At 44.2% G+C, this 21352-nt stretch overlaps 1 protein-coding gene across 3 annotated transcripts in view; it reads right to left on the reverse strand.

The window, feature by feature from the left end:
• SCMH1 (Scm polycomb group protein homolog 1) overlaps positions 1 to 21352 on the reverse strand; it is an 89960-nt gene that overhangs the window by 19027 nt on the left and 49581 nt on the right. For all 3 annotated transcript variants that reach the window (XM_075335947.1, XM_075335946.1, XM_075335948.1), the window contains one exon: positions 5477 to 5700. In XM_075335947.1, the coding sequence (XP_075192062.1) occupies positions 5477 to 5700 (224 nt within the window). The remainder of the gene's footprint in view (positions 1 to 5476; positions 5701 to 21352) is intronic.

A 21352-nucleotide genomic window follows, 5' to 3' on the forward strand; every position in this document is an offset into this window, starting at 1 on the left:
TTAGAGCAGTCAGACTGTGGAATGCCCTACCACAAGAGGTAGTAATGGCTGACACTATAACAGCTTTTAACAAAGGGCTGGATGATGTCCTCAGTACACAACATTGTCGGTTATAAATGATTTAGTGACGAAATATATAATTGGTGGAGGAAGGGTGAACTAGATGGACCTAGGTCTTTTTTTCAACCTATGTAACTATGTAACTAAAGTTCATTTTAAACTTTAATTTAATCAATAGATCTTGGAATAATATTAATTTCCACAATTGGATGTGATCATATAAAATGTTCCTGTGCTGAGATAATCTTATATATGTGTCCCTGCTACAGTCATATGAAAAAGTTTGGGCACCCCTATTAATGTTAACCTTTATTCTTTAGAACAATTTGGGTTTTTGCAACAGCTATTTCAGTTTCATATATCTAATAACTGATGGACTGAGTAATATTTCTGGATTGAAATGAGGTTTATTGTATTAACAGAAAATGTGCAATCCGCGTTTAAACAAAATTTGACAGGTGCATAAGTATGGGCACCTCAACATAAAAGTGACATTAATATTTTGTAGATCCTCCTTTTGCAAAAATCACAGCCTCTAGTCGCTTCCTGTAGCTTTTAATGAGTTCCTGGATCCTGGATGAAGGTATATTTGACCATTCCTGTTTACAAAACAATTCCAGTTCAGATAAGTTTGATGGTCGCCGAGCATGAACAGCACGCTTCAAATCATCCCACACATGTTCAATGATATTCAGGTCTGGGGACTGGGATGGCCATTCCAGAACATTGTAATTGTTCCTCTGCATGAATGCCTGAGTAGATTTGGAACGGTGTTTTGGATCATTGTCTTGCTGAAATATCCATCCCCTGCGTAACTTCAACTTCTTCACTCATTCTTGCACATTATTGTCAAGAATCTGCTGATACTGAGTTGAATCCATGCAACCCTCAACTTTAACAAGATTCCCGGTGTTGGCATTGGCCACACAGCCCCAAAGCATGATGGAACCTCCACCATATTTTACTGTGGGTAGCAAGTACTTTTCTTGGAATGCCGTGTTTTTTTGCCTCCATGTATAACGCCTTTTTGTATGACCAAACAACTCAATCTTTGTTTCATCAGTCCACAGGACCTTCTTCCAAAATGTAACTGGCTTATTCAAATGTGCTTTTGCATACCTCAGGCGACTGTGTTTGTGGCGTGCTTGCAGAAATGGCTTCTTTCACATCACTCTCCCATACAGCTTCTCCTTGTGCAAAGTGCGCTGTATTGTTGACCGATGCACATTGACACCATCTGCAGCAAGATGATGCTGCAGGTCTTTGGAGGTGGTCTGTGGATTGTCCTTGACTGTTCTCACCATTCTTCTTCTCTGCCTTTCTGATATTTTTCTTGGCCTGCCACTTCTGGGCTTAACAAGAACTGTACCTGTGTTCTTCCATTTACTTGCAATGTTACTCATAGTGGAAACTGACAGTTTAAATCTCTGAGACAACTTTTTGTATCCTTCCCCTGAACAACTATGTTGAATAATCTTTGTTTTCAGATCATTTGAGAGTTGTTTTGAGGAGCCCATGATGCCACTCTTCATAGGAGATTCAAATAGGAGAACAACTTGCAAGTGGCCACTTTAAATACCTTTTCTCATGATTGGATACACCTGCCTATGAAGTTCAAAGCTCAATGAGGTTACAAAACCAATTTAGTGCTTCAGTAAGTCAGTAAAAAGTAGTTAGGAGTGTTCAAATCAAGAAATTGATAAGGGTGCCCATACTTATGCACCTGTCAAATTTTGTTTAAATGCGGATTGCACATTTTCTGTTAGTACAATAAACCTCATTTCAATCCAAAAATATTACTGAGTCCATCAGTTATTAGATATTTGAAACTGAAATAGCTGTTGCAAAACCCCAAATTGTTATAAAGAAAAAAGGTTAACATTAATAGGGGTGCCCAAACTTTTTCATATGACTGTATGTACTGTGTAATGGCCGTGTCTGACTGTAGAGGAACATGGTCTAATCATACTGCAGCTCCTGTGCTGAGATAATCTTATATATGTGTCACTGCTATGTACTGTGTAATGGCCGTGTCTGACCGTACAGGGACATAACCTGATCATACCACATCTCCTGGGCAGGGGAGGATGAAAAAGAGTATAAACACATTACTGCCTGAGAACATAGTTCATTTTTTTTGTGAGGTAAAGCATTTTCCTGACTTTAAAAAAAAATGTTTTACCTCAAAGAAAGAATAATTTGCGATAATGTGCTGTAATATCTGTATACTTTATACTTCCCCTGACCAGGAGCTGTGGTATGATCAGACCCTGTATGGTCAAAAATACATACAGCTGCACTCTAGAATAGTAACAATGAATAAGGGAACTCTGGTATTGCATTACAGTTATAGGAATATTTGAAAAAAAGAGAAATATTTAGCTTATGTATTGGCTAATGCATGTGAAAATGGTACCAACGACAAGGTGATCTCATATATCGTTACCCTCCTGTACAGTCAGACACAGTCATTACACAGTATATAAATAAATTCTATTCACCGCACACTCAGAAGTAGTTTGCAAAAAGTGTTCAAAGTTTATTTACAAATGTGGGACAGGGCAGTAGGTGGTGTTGGGAATTGAGTGACTAAAACAATGTTTCAACCCTGTGTGGGTCACATGGACCACTGCAACAGAGGTACCAGGATTCAGGCGCAGGAGAGCAGATCTTTAAGGCAGTGCCTTGCCACTTCAAGGCTCTGGGACGTTAGATCAGCCACATTCATCTTAAAGGCTAAGTAATTATAATAAACCCTGCCATTCCAAGACGCGGGTGCGTTATGTGAACCTTCTCCAATTGCAAAGCTATACAACTGTCAGAACCCTGCTGTTACGAGAAGAAGCAGCCAGATTTATCACCTTGATTTTGAAGGCTATATAATAAGAAACCTGCCACTACAAGATGAGGGAACGTTTTGGGTCACTGTCTCCATCCTCAAGATACCTATTTTCTTATTACATTATTCAAGATACCCACCATTGGCTTCCACTAATGGATACAGGCACAGTGGCGCCTCTTGCACTGTATATCTGAGCGACAACATGAACAAAACCCATGCAGGGTGGAAACGTTGTTTTAGTCGCTCAATTCCCGACACCACCTACTGCCCTGTACCACATTTGTAAAAAAACCTTTGAACACATTTTGCAAATTACGTCTGAGTATGCGGTGATTAGAATTTATTGACTATATGGGATTCTCATCCCCTCTTCCAGCATCTCTATCCTGAGTGCATACCATACAGAATCTTTAATTACACAGTATATAGCAGGGGCACATGTATAAGATTATCTCAGCACAGGAGATGTGGTATGATCAGACCCTGTACGGTCAGACACGGCCATTACACAGTACATAGCAGGGACACATATATAACATGATCTCAGCACAGGAGATGTGGTATGATCAGACACTGCCATTACACAGTGCATAGCAGGGGCACATATATAACATTATCTAAGCACAGGAGATGTGGTATGATCAGACCATGTACGGTCAGACATGGCCATTACACAGTACATAGCAGGGACACATATATAACATGATCTCAGCACAGGAGATGTGGTATGATCAGACCCTGTACAGTCAGACACTGCCATTACACAGTGCATAGCAGGGGCACATATATAACATTATCTAAGCACAGGAGATGTGGTATGATCAGACCCTGTACGGTCAGACACGGCCATTACACAGTACATAGCAGGGACACATATATAACATGATCTCAGCACAGGAGATGTGGTATGATCAGACCCTGTACAGTCAGACACTGCCATTACACAGTGCATAGCAGGGGCACATATATAACATTATCTAAGCACAGGAGATGTGGTATGATCAGACCCTGTACGGTCAGACACGGCCATTACACAGTACATAGCAGGGACACATATATAACATGATCTCAGCACAGGAGATGTGGTATGATCAGACCATGCACCTGTATGATCAGACACAGCCATTACACAGTACATAGCAGGTACACATATATAATATTATCTCAGAACAGGAGATGTGGTATGATCAGACCATGTACGGTCAGACATGGCCATTACACAGTACATAGCAGTGACACATATATAATATTATCTCAGCACAGGAGATGTGGTATGATCAGACCCTGTACGGTCAGACACGGCCATTACACAGTACACAAGCAGGGACACATATATAAGATTATCTCAGCACAGGAGCTGTGGTATGATCAGACCGTGTCCCTGTATGGTCAGACATGGCCATTACACAGTACACAGCAGGGACGCATATATAAGATTATCTCAGCACAGGAGATGTGGTTTGATTAGACCATGTCCCTGTATGATCAGACACAGCCATTACACAGTACATAGCAGGGACACATATATAAGATTATCTCAACACAGGAGATGTGGTATGATCAGACCCTGTATGTTCAGACACGGTCATTACACAGTATATAGCAGGGGAACATATAAAAGATTATCTCAGCACTGAAACATAAGAAATAGGAAGAGCATATAGCAAGAAAATATGCTGAGTTTTATCTAGTGCCAAGTAGAAGCGCCTAGGCAAATCATAGAAAAATGGAGTGCATAAAATGGGTTTTAGGAAAACAGTTTTACCTTTATTTAAAGGGTTATTCCATCTCCAAGATCCTTTCGCAATATATAGAAGACGTAGTAATAATAATAATAATAATAGCAAATACTTCCAACTACAAATGTAGTGTAGTTCTCCTGCTTAACTATGTTGCTTACCTCATGTGCAGGCATTGCAGCTTGGGTATTCATGGTTATTTCAACTCATATAATGATAGTTGCTCGTAGTCATAACTATGGATAATGAGGTAAGAGACATGGCTATATCAGAAGAACTATACTATATTCCTAATTGGAGGTATTTACAAATATTATTATTACGCCTACTGCATAGTTGGATAGGATCTTGGAGATGGGAATATACCTTGAAATCACTAATAGAAAACCTACCGTTAAAAATGCTATGCTGGAAGATAAAGTAAGCGCAAATAGGCACTCATCCTAAAACACTGTTAGCAATGGTGCTGTAAGGGTAGACTCACCTGGCGTGGGTGTGAGAGTCACAGACACTGTAATGGCATAAATACGGCTGCAGCAGAACCCACATGGAGATGCAGTTCAAATTTGGAGAGAGAAGGGTTAATAGACCGCACTTCTGTAAAAAAGAGGACCCATGTAGAAGGAATGATTTTAGAAAAATAAAATCATTTCTTCTACATGGATCCTCTTATTAAAGCAGCGCTGTCTATTAACCCTTTTCTCTCCAAATTTGTACTAACAGAAAACCTATAGAGAGGGATTCGCTGTCAGGCTTTGTAATCCCTTACGCCACTCATTGTGTTACAGCAATTTCATACGTTTTCAATGTTTCAGCTTATGTTGAGGGCAAGTACCTTGCTTCCAGGCTTGGGACCTCTCTTCTTGGGAAAACGGAAAGGTTCGCAAAGCTTAGGTGGTTGACTTGTCAATTGATGTGCAAGAGCTTTAGGCAACTGACCCTTCTTCCTTCCTGGCTTTCGACGTCTACGTCCCGGAACACCAGGTAGCAGGGTTTTAGGGCCTCGCAAGATGCCGGAGGCAATACCTGCAGCCGGAGCTGGACTTTTTGGAATGGCCACTGAATGAAGTAAAGATTTTCTTTTAGACGGCAGTAATATATTATTATTATTATTATTATTATTTATTATTATAGCGCCATTTATTCCATGGCGCTTTACAAGTGAAAGAGGGTATACGTACAACAATCATTAACGGTACAAGACAGACTGGTATAGGAGGAGAGAGGACCCTGCCCGCGAGGGCTCACAGTCTACATATATGACTACTTTGTGCAAAGAGATAGGAAGAGAAGAAAGAGAACTTATTATAAAATTGCCAGACCCATCTTCTTCTATTAGGGATATACTACCAGACATAGCTCATTGTAAGTCCTAAGAACTATAAATGTGTCCTCACTACAATAATGACCTTATAGCTAGTCATTCATTTCTTTTATTAACCAATATCCCAGAATAAACATGACTGCACATTCCCTTTTGTGTGATCTGCCCCATATAATTTCTGGCAGAGGTATCACGTATGGGAAATTATTAGTATCCCCTTCCCTCATATGGGGTAACTATTATGTCTTATCGTGGTGTACCACAATATGACGCACTGGCACGTCCACTTGATGGAACGGGAACACCTGTCCCTATGTAATGAGCAGGGGAAACCACCGAAAATATAAAGCCAACATTCTGCTAACAAGAGAATCTAAGGAGTTTGACAAGGAGAAAAAAAATGTGGCCCTGGCAATCAACAACTCCAGTCCACAACAACCACGGCTAATGAGTGCATTAAGAATGCTGTGAAATGCTATGAAGTTTTCCAAAGAGTTATGTAAACCAGAATATTTTTGATACTTTTACTCCCTTGTGGGACAATAAAAAGGAAGATTAGCTTTAATCAAGTATTATAAAGAAAGAAGGGAATTTTGTTTACTTACCGTAAATTCCTTTTCTTCTAGCTCCAATTGGGAGACCCAGACAGTGGGTGTATAGCTACTGCCTCTGGAGGCCGCACAAAGAACTACACTTAAAAGTGTAAGGCCCCTCCCCTTCTGGCTATACACCCTCCCGTAGGAGTACAGATTCCTCAGTTTTAGTACCAAAGCAAGAAGGAGGAAAGCCAATAACAGTTTCAAAAACAAATTCAATCCGATAACTAGATCGGAGAACTTAAGAAACAACGTGAACAACATGTGCACCCGAAAAAACGAAACCCTAAAAACAGATAGGGCGGGTGCTGGGTCTCCCAATTGGAGCTAGAAGAAAAGGAATTTACGGTAAGTAAACAAAATTCCCTTCTTCTTTTTCGCTCCTAATTGGGAGACCCAGACAGTGGGACGTCCAAAAGCAGTCCCTGGGTGGGTAAAAAGATACCACATGAACGGGCTGTCATACAGCCTCTTCCTACAGGTGGGCCACCGCCGCCTGAAGGACCTGTCTACCTAGGCTGGCGTCTGCCGAAGCGTAGGTATGCACTTGATAGTGTTTGGTAAACGTGTGCAGACTCGACCAGGTAGCCGCCTGGCACACTTGCTGAGCCGTAGCCTGATGCCTCAACGCCCAGGACGCACCAACGGCTCTGGTAGAATGGGCCTTCAGTCCAGATGGAATCTGAAGCCCAGCAGAACGGTATGTGTGAAGAATTGGTTCCTTGATCCACCGCGCCAGGGTGGATTTGGAAGCTTGCGATCCCTTATGCTGACCAGCGACTAGGACAAAGAGCGCATCCGAACGGCGTAGAGGCGCCGTGCGAGAAATGTAAATCCTGAGTGCTCTCACCAGGTCCAACAGATGTAAACCCTTTTCAAATTGGTGAACTGGATGCGGACACAAAGATGGCAAAGTGATATCCTGATTGAGATGAAAGGAAGAAACCACCTTGGGAGAAAACTCTGGAATTGGACGCAGTACTACCTTGTCTTGGTGAAATACCAGGAAGGGAGATTTGCAAGATAACGCCGCCAGCTCGGACACTCTTCGAAGAGACGTGACCGCTACAAGAAAAACTACCTTTTGTGAAAGCCGAGAAAGGGGAACCTCTTTCAAAGGCTCGAAAGGCGGCTTTTGAAGAGCAAGGAGAACCTTGTTCAGATCCCAGGGTTCCAATGGCCGTCTGTAAGGAGGAACGATATGACAAACTCCTTGGAGAAACGTGCGTACTTTAGAAAGCTGTGCCAAGCGCTTCTGAAAGAATACGGATAACGCGGAGACTTGACCCTTAAGCGAGCTAAGGGACAAACCTTTTTCCAACCCAGACTGCAGGAAGGAAAGAAAAATTGGCAATGCAAATGGCCAGGGAGAAAACCCTTGAGCCAAGCACCACGCTAAGAATATCTTCCACGTCCTGTGATAGATCTTAGCTGAGGATGGTTTTCTAGCCTGTCTCATTGTGGCAACAACTCCCTGAGATAAACCTGAGGCCGCTAGGATCCAGGACTCAATGGCCACACAGTCAGGTTCAGGGCCGCAGAATTCAGATGGAAAAACGGCCCTTGAGACAGCAGATCTGGACGGTCTGGTAGTGCCCACGGTTGGCCTACCGTGAGATGCCACAGATCCGGGTACCACGACCTTCTTGGCCAATTTGGAGCGACGAGTATGGCTCGCTGGCAGTCGGACTTGATTTTCCGGAGAACTCTGGGTAACAATGCTAGAGGTGGGAACACATAGGGGAGTCGGAATTGCGACCAATCCTGAACCAAGGCGTCTGCCGCCAGCGCTCGGTGATCGTGAGACCGTGCCATGAAAACTGGGACCTTGTTGTTGTGCCGTGACGCCATCAGATCGACGTCCGGCGACCCCCAGCGGCAACAGATCTGTTGAAACACGTCCGGGTGAAGGGACCATTCTCCTGCGTCCATGCCCTGGCGACTGAGAAAGTCTGCTTCCCAGTTTTCCACGCCTGGGATGTGAACTGCAGATATGGTGGACGCTCTGCTTTCCACCCACGTCAAAATCCGCTGGACTTCTTGAAAAGCTTGGCGACTGCGTGTTCCCCCTTGGTGGTTGATGTACGCCACCGCCGTGGAATTGTCCGACTGAATCCGAATCTGCTTGCCTTCCAGCCATTGTTGGAAGGCTCGCAGGGCAAGGTAGATTGCTCTGATTTCCAGAACATTGATCTGCAAGGTGGACTCTTCCTGAGTCCACGTCCCCTGAGCCCTGTGGTGGAGAAACACCGCTCCCCACCCTGATAGGCTCGCATCTGTCGTGACCACTGCCCAGGACGGGGGAAGGAACGACTTTCCCTGTGACAATGAGTTGGGGAGAAGCCACCAACGTAGAGAATCCTTGGCAGTCTGAGAGAGGGAGACAGTCCTGTCGAGGGACGTCGATTTCCCATCCCATTGGCGCAGAATGTCCCATTGGAGAGGGCGCAGATGAAACTGCGCGAACGGGACTGCCTCCATTGCTGCTACCATCTTTCCTAGGAAATGCATGAGGCGCCTCAGTGAGTGCGACTGGCTCTGAAGGAGAGATTGCACTCCAGTCCGTAGCGAGCACTGCTTGTCCAGTGGAAGCCTCACTATCGCTGATAGAGTATGAAACTCCATGCCAAGATAAGTCAGAGATTGGGTCGGGGTTAGATGAGACTTTGGAAAGTTGATAATCCACCCGAAAGTCTGGAGAGTGTCTAGCGCCACCTTCAGACTGTGTTGGCATGCTTCTTGAGAGGATGCCTTTATAAGCAGGTCGTCTAGGTACGGGATGACCGAGTGACCCTGCGAGTGCAGAACAGCTACTACTGCTGCCATGACTTTGGTGAAGACCCGGGGGGCTGTTGCCAGACCGAAGGGTAACGCTACGAACTGTAGGTGCTCGTCGTGTATGACGAAACGTAGGAAACGCTGATGCTCTGGTGCAATCGGCACGTGGAGATACGCATCTTTGATGTCTATTGATGCTAGAAAATCTCCCTGAGACATTGAGGCTATGACGGAGCGTAGGGATTCCATCCGGAACCTCCTGACTTTTACGTGTCTGTTGAGCAACTTCAGATCCAGGACGGGACGATACGATCCGTCCTTTTTTGGGACCACAAACAGATTGGAGTAAAAACCGTGACCCTGTTCCTGAAGAGGGACGGAGGTCACCACTCCTTCCGCCTTTAGAGCGGCCACCGCCTGCAACAGAGCATCGGCTCGGTCTGGTGGTGGAGAAGTTCTGAAGAAACGAGTTGGCGGACGAGAACCGAACTCTATCCTGTACCCGTGAGATAGAATATCTCTCACCCAACGGTCTTTGACATTTGCTAGCCAAATGTCGCCAAAGTGGGACAGCCTCCCACCGACCGCGGGTGTGGGCATCGGAGACCGCAAGTCAGGAGGACGTCGTTTTGGCAACGGTTCCTCCGGCTGGTCTTTTTGGGCGTGACTGAGACCTCCAAGAATTTGAACGTCTCTGGTCCTTTTGAGTCTTTTTTGACGAGGCGAACTGGGACCTGCCCTGTCCTCGAAAGGACCGATAACCAGACTGACCCCTCCTCTGTTGGGGCTTGTTTTGTCTGTGTTGCGGTAAGGAAGAGTCCTTACCCTTGGAGTGTTTGATGATTTCATCCAAACGCTCTCCAAACAATCGGTCACGAGAAAAAGGCAAATTGGTTAAGCACTTCTTGGAATGAGAATCTGCTTTCCAATGTCTCAACCACAGAGCCCTACGCAAAACAACTGAGTTGGCTGACGCCACTGCCGTGCGGCTTGTAGCGTCAAGAACAGCATTAATCGCGTACGACGCGAATGCCGCCATTTGCGAGGTCAATGGTGCTACCTGCGGGGCAAATGCACGTGTGACTGAGTCGACTCGCGCAAGCCCGGCCGTGATAGCTTGGAGTGCCCATACGGCCGCAAAAGAAGGCGCTAATGACGCTCCAATCGCTTCATAGATGGATTTCAGCCAGAGCTCCATCTGCCTGTCAGTGGCATCTTTAAGTGCCGCTCCATCTTCAACAGCAACCAAGGATCTGGCTGCAAGCCTGGAAATTGGAGGATCCACTTTTGGACACTGGGTCCAACCCTTGACCACTTCAGAGGGAAAAGGGTAGCGTGTATCTTTAAGTCGTTTAGGAAAACGCCTTTCAGGATAAGCGTGGGGTTTCTGGATTGCGTCTCTGAAGTCAGCGTGGTCCAGAAAAGTGCTTAATGTACGCTTAGGGTATCTGAAATGGATTCTCTCGTGCTGCGAAGCTGACTCCTCTACAGGAGGAGCTGGTGGGGAAATATTCAACATCTTATTGATGTTAAATATAAGATCATTAACTATTGCGTCACCATCTGGTGCATCTAGATTGAGAGCGGTCCCAGGATCAGAATCCTGATCAGTTAAGTCCGCCTCATCACCCATAGATTCATCCCGCTGGGATCCAGACCATTGAGATGAATGTGAAGGCCCGTCATAACGAGCCCGCTTAGGCTGCCCGGGGCCATCGTCCGAGTCAGAGTCTTCACCCTGAGGTGTAGATGCCCGTCCCGGAGCTAGGAGCTGAGGGGGACCAGGGGGCAATACATGCACAGTGTCCGTGGTCTGAAGTACAGGCCTAGCTCGCAATGTGTCAAGAATTTGTGACATAGTGAGAGACATTCTGTCAGCAAAAGCTGCAAACTCAGTTCCTGTCACCTGGACAGCATTCACAGGTGGTACACCCTGGGACACGTCCAGCAGAGGTCCCGACTGTGCAAGCGCCGCAGGGGCCGAGCACTGCACACAATGGGGGTCCGTGGAGCCTGCCGGTAGAAAAGTCCCACATGCGGTGCAGGAAGCATACAATGTCTGTGCCTTGGCACCCTTGCGTTTTACGGGCGACATGCTGCTGGCTCTCTGCATGTGAGAGAGTCTATAGCCAAAGGGCGACCAGCGCTATGTAATACCAAGTATTTGTAGCAACAAAATACTAAGAATACTACGAGCACAAGAGGGGGTGAGCCCTGAGGGCTGCTTACCGCCCGCTGAACAGCGGGTAAGAGGCTGCAGAATGCCTTGTCTGGGTCTCCCCGGCTCCCCTCTGCAGCTCAGCGTGTCAGCAAGAATGGCTGCCGGCTACTGTGGAGAGGGGCGGTCCGTGGGAGTTCCCAAACAAAAGTGCGGGAACAGTGCCCCCTCTGTGCTGACTGTGAGGGCTGGAGTATGTAAAAACGACTCCAGCCCTCAGCGCTGATGCACTGGCCAGCGTCCCGCCCCCCTCCTGACTGGCAGGTCTGTGGGCGGGAACGAACGAAAGCAGGCCGCAAAAGCCGGGGACTCGAGTTATCAGCGCGGCCGCCGTAAAAGCGCGGGCCGCGCTGAAGTCCCCGGCGCACCGCAAGTGCCAGCCGCGCCGCTGTTCGAGCGGCCGGCGCGACCGAGTTCTGGACGTGGGCAGCGTCCCGCCCCTCTCCTGACTGGCAGGTGTGGGGGCGGGAACGAAAGGAAGCAGGCCGCAAAAGCCGGGGACTGTAGTTATCAGCGCGGCCGCCGTAAAAGCGCAGGCCGCGCTGAAGTCCCCGGCGCACTACAAGTGCCAGCCGCGCCGCAGTCCCAGCGGCCGGCGCGGCCTATTCCCATTGCTCGTCGTGTATGTGTCCCTGATGTACTCCGCTCCATCCAGCATCTTCTCCAGGGGCTGTAGATGGAGCACGGTCTCTGTGCCTGGAGACCGGTAAATCCCACTTCACCCAGAGCCCTGTAAAAAGGGATGGGGAAGGAATCAGCATGTGGGCTCCTGCCGCCGTACCCGCAATGGGTACCTCAACCTTACAAACACCTCCGACATAAGTGGGGTGAGAAGGGAGCATGCTGGGGACACTATATGTGTCCTCTTTTCTTCCATCCGACATAGTCAGCAGCTGCTGCTGACTAAAAACAATGGAGCTATGCGTGCGTGTCTGACCTCCTTGCGCACAAAGCTAAAACTGAGGAATCTGTACTCCTACGGGAGGGTGTATAGCCAGAAGGGGAGGGGCCTTACACTTTTAAGTGTAGTTCTTTGTGCGGCCTCCAGAGGCAGTAGCTATACACCCACTGTCTGGGTCTCCCAATTAGGAGCGAAAAAGAAAGAATAAATCTCTTAAAAAATATTCAACAATTCAATCGTTAACCCGACACACACACATATTGTACTGTCACAAAATGTAACGACATGGAGACAAAATGTAACACTTAAATTAAGAACTAATGTCTGGAACACCATTCTCAGTCTGAACTGAGTGCAAAAACCCTAAAAAAGCTTCACTATATAAAGAGAAGGCCTGCACACCTCGTCACGGTGTTGGGGCTCTATTGCATTGATCAATTCAATGTCTAAATTTCTCCTTATTCTTAAAGTTTATGGCAGTTATGTAGAGCCCATTGTCATATTTTCATTTTCACATATAGCGATTGTATTTTTCATGTCCGTATTCATACAGCAGTTTCTGCTTTACATGTATTCCCCTCACATAGTCACTGGTGTGCAGCCCTTCTCTTTATATAGTGAAGTTTTTTTTAGGGTTTTTGCACCCAGTTCAGACTTAGCATGGTGTTCCAAACGTTATTTCTTAATATGTTTGTAGTTTTTCGTTTGTGAACCCCACTCCACCCACACCTATTGCCGGTCCACGTTATACATATATAGCCTGGGTCTCAGCTTCCCATACACGGTAGTTTTTTTAACTGCAAGAGAGGACACACATAAGCTAGGGACCCCAATGTAAGAGAATACCGTGACGAGGTGTTGGGGCTCTGTTGTATTGATCAATTCAATAGCTAAATTTCTCTTTATTCTTAAAGTTCATAGCAGTTATGCAGATACGATTGTCATATTTTCATTCTTACATATAGCTATTGTATTGTTCATGTCAGTATTCACACAGCAGTTTCTGCTTTACATAAAAATATAACACTTAGGCCTCCTTCACACATCTGTGTCTCCGGTACGTGTGGTTGGTGTCCATTTTCACATGTACCGTGGACACGTTCAGACGTCTATTAATTCAAATCAATCTCTGCGTGAACCACCTGCGTGTCCATGTGATCTACATGTAAACATATCCATTGTTTTCCAGCACAACGGATGAAATATGTACAGCATACAGGTGGCATCCATGTGACACATACTGGAAAAAAATGGATGATACTGAAATGAATGTTGTTTTTATCTGTAAAAGATGGGCAACAATAGATAGATAGCTACATAGCTTGTACACCTATTTAGCCAAATAAATAAATAAATAAAATAAACAAATAAATAAATAATAAGGAAAAAATTATGTGGGGTCCCCTCAATTTTTGATAACAAGCACAACTAAAGCAGCAGCTGCGGGCTGCAACCCTCAACTGTCTGTTGTACCTTGGCTGGTTATCAAAAATAAAGGGGATGTCAAGCTGTTTTTTTAATTTAAACAAAATAACTTTAAAAATTGTTGTGTTTTTCATAACCAGCCAAGGTAAAGCAAACAGCTGGGGACTGGTATTACTAGGGTGGGGAGGCCCATGGTTATATGGCCCTTCCCAGCCTAAAAATAGCAGGCCGCAGCCGCCCCAGAAATGGCACTTCCATTAGATACGCCAATTCTGGTGGTTTACCTGGCTCTTCCAGATCTGGTGTGGTTGCAATTGGGGTAATGGTTATTGGGGTTAATTTAAGCTGTGAATTCACAGGTGTTCATAATGGATAGGTGCCTATCAGACCCCCTGTTGTGAAGCTAGTAGATGTAAAAAGAAAAAAGCACACAAAAAAAATTATATTTACCTCACCTGACTCTGGCACTCATTCACCAATTTATTAAAAAAAAACCAATGCCGTTCCGATAATCTCAAGAATCCAACAAATCCAAAGTAGTACAAAAGTGAACTTGAAAGACGTAAAAAGAAAGAATTAAAGAAATAAAGACAGTACACAGTCCCTCATTCACCAATTTATTGCTAAAAGCACTCTCACGCAGCTCCGCCGTAATCCACATGGAAGTCCCACGACGTTCACAGACTTAGTTGCCCAGCCTATGGACAACGTTCAGAGAACAAGCCCCATAGGCTGTACCAGTAGCCACTTCTGGGTCTCATGCTGAGCTCTGAGGGATCTGTGGTGGTCTGCAGGCTTATTTTTTGCTCCCTGAGCTGACGTTTTTATTACCTCCATTATGGGGTACATATGAGGTTTTGATCACCTCTAATAGCATTTCATTGCAATGTGGAGGCAGACAAAAAACATAATTCTGACGTTTTGATTGTTTTTTCTCCTTATGCTGTTTAGCGATCGGACTAATTCATTTTAGATTTGATAGTACTTTTACAAAAGCTGCGATACCAAATATCTGTTGTTTTTTTTAATTGTTTTATTTTTAATATGGCAAAATTGGGGGTGATTTGAACAAATTTCTTTGTAGGTCAGGCAATAGGGGAGTCCCCCTGAACCTTGACAGTAGGGGCATCCTTCCGAAACTTTAACACTTCGCACTCAGGATCAGAGCACAGTGTAAACGACCACCCCCTTTTGCAAAAATAGGTACAATGTCATCAGAACTTTTTCTTCCATCCTGAAGAGGATCATGTTTCACCCATCCTCTCTGACAGAAAAAAAAATCAAGATATTACCTTAATAGGGCATGGTATACCATGCCCTATTAAGGTAATATCTTGATTTTTTTTTTTTCTGTCAGAGAGGATGGGTGAAACATGATATCCTGCTTCTGTCAGATGCCAAATAAGTAATTTGAGGTGAAATATAAAAAGCAGATATTTTGTGCAAATTGCAGTACCCTTTGGTCAAAGAACACTTATTAATAAGGTACCATGAGGGCAATTGATATCTGATTTATATCTTTCTAGTAAGGTTATTTTTTGCCTGCTGGAATTGAATACTCAAATTTTGTCTTTGTCTGTCTATCTGTGTGATCACATTCACAGGTGAATTTTTAGACTTTGAGTCGTTTTAATATTTAGAATTAAAAGTTAAATTTTAGCTTTATTACCTTTTGCTGTATACCTATCTATCTCTGGTAATAATTTTCTATCGCAATAACTACACATTGGTATGGCGGGTTTCCTGTCAACGGGACTTGATTTAAATAATTGGACATCTGAGGCAAGAGACGTTTTCTCAGAACGAGAATTTATTCAACCAAGCTGTACCCCAGCCTACAGTACTGTGTTTAAGGAATTGACAAAAATCTATAAAGACCATATAAGCTCATGGTGGGAGGTCCAAAGTTTGGAGAACTACATAAAGGCAGCCATTGTAGCTCGACACCTCCGTATTACACTTACCCCTGGGACGAGATATAGAGAACAGGGACTATCTGAAAGGTGGGAAAAAGAAATTACAGCTAGTTCCTTACGATTAATGCACCTCCTTTTGGAGGAAGAAAAAACTAGACTAGCCGTTTTGTCAAAGAAACTAACTGATCAAATCGAGACAACAAAAAAATTTTCATCAGAGGCAGACTTTAAATCTCGTGAGTCTACCCTTCAAAACTCAGTAGAAAGGTTTCAGTACCACCTTAAAGAAAGGAAACATCGCTATTTTGTCAGGGACCTTCAGGAGTTTAAGGACCATAAAGCGTATCTTTTTCCTGCTAATAAGGTCCATCTACCATCACCAGAAACAGAACTCTCGTCAACTGACACGGAGGTGTCGGATAACGATACTAGACCTAAGAAAGGTAAAAATAAAAATAAAAACTTTAATCGCGGAGGTAGGGGTGGCCGGCCATACACACCGCATTTTTTAGATCACCAACATTATCTTCGGAGCCGCCAGCAACCTTACAACCCATTACAGGGGGATTTTCCCAGATAATAAATCTATCTTCTAAAAATTTAAGCCCGGCAGCTATGTGTGTCCTTAGCAAGGGCTTATCTTTCGTACCTACATCAGGACTTAATGTATTTGATACTATTAAGGACCTTCATTTATTTGTGAGAAAATTAAAATGGCGTAAACATTTCATTCATAATGAAAAGGTACAATGTAGAGAATTGGGAATCTCAGAAGACCTACTACCGGACATTCGCCTACTAATGGGCATCTCGGAAGAAGACCCAAACCTTGTTGGTGAGGGCCCCTTCACGGATCTAAAACAAAAGAGTACCCGCTTACCTCCACCTCAGAGCGATGTCTCTGCAATAGACGTTTTCTCTCGTTTAGTGTGTGAAGACATTGAAAATCTGGACAAAAAACATCTTTATACCAAATTTAACACCACGCAGGAGGAAATGAGAGCTCTGAATGAGCTACAGCATGACCACGACATTGTCATAAAGCCCTCTGACAAGGGAGGCAATGTCGTGGTCATGGATTGGAGTAAATATAGGGACATGTGTCGATCACTTCTAGATGACACAGCTAGTTATACCAAACTTAAGTTCGGATCCCACTGCGTTATTTTTGGGACAATTAAAGACGATTCTTGCAGATGGCCTTACCAACAAACACATCAGCAAAAATGAGTATGATTTTATGTTACCATCACATCCAGTAACTGCTACATTTTACTGCCTGCCAAAAATCCATAAGGGTTTAACACCCCTGAAGGGCAGGCCTATTGTGTCAGGTGTAAATGGCCTGTGTCAAAATGTTGGTATCTACCTCGACAAACTGTTTACCCCCTTTGTGATTTCTCTGTCATCTTTTACTCGTGATACGACTGACCTTTTGAGGAAGTTGGATGGTGTTGTCTTGGAACCAGATGATATTTTATGCAGTATTGACGTTGAAGCCCTTTATTCATCAATTATACATTCGGTGGGGCTACACGCAATCGAATTTTTTCTAAAAACGCGTGGGCGTCACTTTCAGGGACATAACATCTTCCTCCTTCAAATTTTGGAATTTTGCCTCACAAAAAATTATTTTTTATTTGATGGGCGGATCTACCACCAGCTCAGGGGTACTGCAATGGGGAGCCCTTGTGCTCCCTCGTATGCAAATTTACTCCTGGGCTGGTGGGAGGAGACACTGATTTTTGGTGATGGGAACCCCCCAGGTATTGAAAATATAATTTTTTGGTCAAGATATCTGGATGATATTTTTGTGATATGGAGGGGTAACCCAGAAAGTTTCAAAAGATTTGTTACACACCTGAATGTTAATACCATCGGCCTCTTTTTCACTAGTGAAAGCAGCACCACCCAGCTCCCCCTTTTTGGACGTCCTTATCATGAGAGATGACTTGGGGAACCTCTCCACAAGAACATATAGAAAACCTACATCTACAAACTCACTACTGCGTTGGGAGAGCAGTCATCCACTCCCACAAAGGAGAGGTATCCCAAAAGGACAATACTTTAGACTCAGACGCAATTGCTCTACGGACCGTGAGTTCCGAGAGCAGGCTGCTGATCTAAGGAAACGTTTTAGGGAAAGGGGGTATCCAGACAAAATCTTAAAAACAGCATACCAAGAAGCATGTAAAAAGGATAGAACAACCCTTTTGGTCCCCTCCCGGATACGACCTGATGAAAACAAAATCAGATTTATCACCACATATAGCAATGGATCAAGGGCCCTTTATTCCATTTTGAACAAGCATTGGCCGGTCCTCCAGATGGACTTGGACATTGGGGACCTGGTAGGGGGACACCCTCAGTGTACATATCGACGTAACAGATCACTGCAGGATAGACTCGTCCACAGCCATTTATATCCACCAAAGAGAACCACATGGTTGGAACATGGAATAGTGGGCTCCTTTAGATGTAGTGGCTGCGTTGCATGCCCGGTTATAAAAACTGGAAAAGATTTTCTAAGCCATAATACGGGTAAAACATACTCAATAAGGTCATTCATCAATTGCCGGACGTCCGGGGTAATTTACAAAGCCACCTGTTCTTGCCCTACTGAATACGTTGGAAAGACGAAACGAGAGCTACGGCGCAGGGTTGGCGAGCACCTACGGGATATAATCAATAAACGAGATACCCCTTTAGCCAAACACATCAACCAGGTACATGGGGGGAATACAGGGGGTCTCACGTTCATGGGCATTGACTCTGTCGCCCGCCCCCTCCGGGGGGGTGACTGGGACAAGAGCCTTTTGCAGCGTGAGACTTTTTGGATTTACACCCTTAGGACCCAGGTCCCTATGGGATTAAATGAGATCCTCACTTTCAGCTGTTATCTTTGAAGGGAAAGTATAGGGCCAGATAGGGTGAGCCACCGTAGAGCGGGGGCGCCATGACGTGACGGTTAGGGCGCCGACCTCCGCAGGCAGGTAGTTTCAGATGATAGTTTGTTGAACTAGGGTCTTTCTTTTCCCTTTTCTTCCCCTTTTTTTCTTTTTCTTTTTTGTCCTTTTGGAGGATTGACCAATGCTGTTCAATACTAACAAAGTATCTAACTTCTGTAGAAATATCTTTAGTTTCTTTGTATGGAAAATCTTGTCCTTGTTGATTAGGAGCTTGCTAAAAATACCAAAAAATATTTTCTGTATCCATTGCTATGGATCAGGTTGTTTCCTGGACGGGGCTCCGTCCGTTTTATCACCTAATTTTGTAGAGAAAATGGGTATTCCCAAATATACATCCCCCTTTTTTCCCCCTTCCTTTTGTGTTTATTTGAACTCCCTCAAACTACTATACTAAGAAGGGGACTTTAGGGATGTACATAATTAAGGGGATTCCTTTCTATAGCTAGGAAATTGTATTGTTCCCTATTAATCTTTAATCCACATATAACCTCCCCCTCTTAGGGATTAAGCCGGACCGCCGACTACTTTAATGTGTTCGTCTGTTTTTCATTATAATACGTCCATTACTGCCTTGGAATGAAGGGCTGGGGGCGTGGTTTGAACGGAGGTCACATGACCGCAACTTGCCCTAAGACTATTGGCCCTCATGTTCCTTGCTGGGAACTGGTTTTGGGGGCGTGGCTAAAATGATGACCACGTGACCACGCCTAATATGGTCATGGTCCAGCATGCAACTGACCAGGAAATAACCTGGGCATGTGACCGTGATTCATTACGTGATGTTCACGTGTAAAGCAAGAATGACGCGATGTTATGACTCAGCGCCCATGTGACTAATGTCACATGGCGCGCGATTTTCAAAATGAGGCTAATTAGAACCAGATAAAAATGCCGGCGTTCTAGTACTCTATGTGGAATCCATAAGAAGCGTGGTCCCTGGACCTGGTGTGTTATGGCAGCGCACACCTAGGACAACATAGGCTCCATGCTCCTCTGATAAGGTAACATCACTATATGAATTGGGGATACCTATAGTAAAGTCTTTTCTCTACCTGAACACCACTTAGACTGGTTAGTAGCTCATTATACCTTTTGTCATACTACAGCCTCCAAATGATAATTTTCCCCTGATGAATCGATAAGAGGAAACGCGTTGGGAAGAAAACAAGGAGGGCTATGAGCATATTCTAAGTATTATCTTTGGGCTGAATAGACAATGTATACCATGCCCTATTAAGGTAATATCTTGATTTTTTTTTTTTTTTTTCTGTCAGAGAGGATGGGTGAAACATGATATCCTGCTTCTGTCAGATGCCAAATAAGTAATTTGAGGTGAAATATAAAAAGCAGATATTTTGTGCAAATTGCAGTACCCTTTGGTCAAAGAACACTTATTAATAAGGTACCATGAGGGCAATTGATATCTGATTTATATCTTTCTAGTAAGGTTATTTTTTGCCTGCTGGAATTGAATACTCAAATTTTGTCTTTGTCTGTCTATCTGTGTGATCACATTCACGGGTGAATTTTTAGACTTTGAGTCGTTTTAATATTTAGAATTAAAAGTTAAATTTTAGCTTTATTACCTTTTGCTGTATACCTATCTATCTCTGGTAATAATTTTCTATCGCATCCTGAAGAGGACACTAAATACCCCAAAAATTGCACCTCCTGTCCGGAAAAGACACAATTTTCAAGTTTAGTTTGTAATACCTGACTGATGTGACTCAAAATTGGGTGAGTAGATCTAAATATTGTCAAGATAAATAACTACAGACCTGCCCACCAAATTGCGAAAAATGTCTGTGACGAAGTGTTGGAGCATTGGCCAGAACAAATGGCATGACCAAATTTTCATAATGCCCTTTAGTAGTAAACAAGGCTGCTTTTCACTCATCCTATTCCCTGATTCTGATCAGATTATAAGCTCCCCTAAAGTCCAACTTGTAGAGCCATTTGGCATCATCAATCTGATTAAATGAATAAGGAATGAACAGAAAAGGGTAAGGGTCCCAGATGGTAATCGAACTTAACTTATGAAAGTCTAAACAAGGAGGGAAAACTCAACGAAGAAGAACTCTGCACCCATGAGACAAGAGGGGGGTCTAAATGTCCCTTAGCAAGGTTTTCGGAGATATAATATTTCATATCCTGCCTTTTCGTTGCCAGAAAGACTGTATGAATAGGTTTTATGTAGTTTTGCTCCAGGGGGCAAGTTAATGGAGCAATCATAAGTGCGATGGGGGACAAATCTTGACACCCTTCTGCAAATGCATTCTCAAAGACTGACAGAAAAGAGGTTAGGGTTCTGATGGAGACTGTAGAAAGAAGATTATTCAGTTATTCTTACAAAAATCATTCCACCCAATAATCTCCCTCGATTTCCAATCAACAACCGGATTGTGTCTAACCAGCCAGGGAAGGCCCAATACTATAGGGTTAGAAAGACCTTCAAGAACATTACACAAAATAAGTGAATTGTGAAGGACCCCTATGCAAAAGGTTCAAGTTATGCACAACTCGCGTTAAACATCCCTGTCCCAGAAGCACAGAGTTGTTAGCAAATATGGGGATAGCTTTCGCC

This window comes from Anomaloglossus baeobatrachus, chromosome 2, assembly GCF_048569485.1.
Source record: "Anomaloglossus baeobatrachus isolate aAnoBae1 chromosome 2, aAnoBae1.hap1, whole genome shotgun sequence".
NCBI lineage: Eukaryota > Metazoa > Chordata > Amphibia > Anura > Aromobatidae > Anomaloglossus > Anomaloglossus baeobatrachus.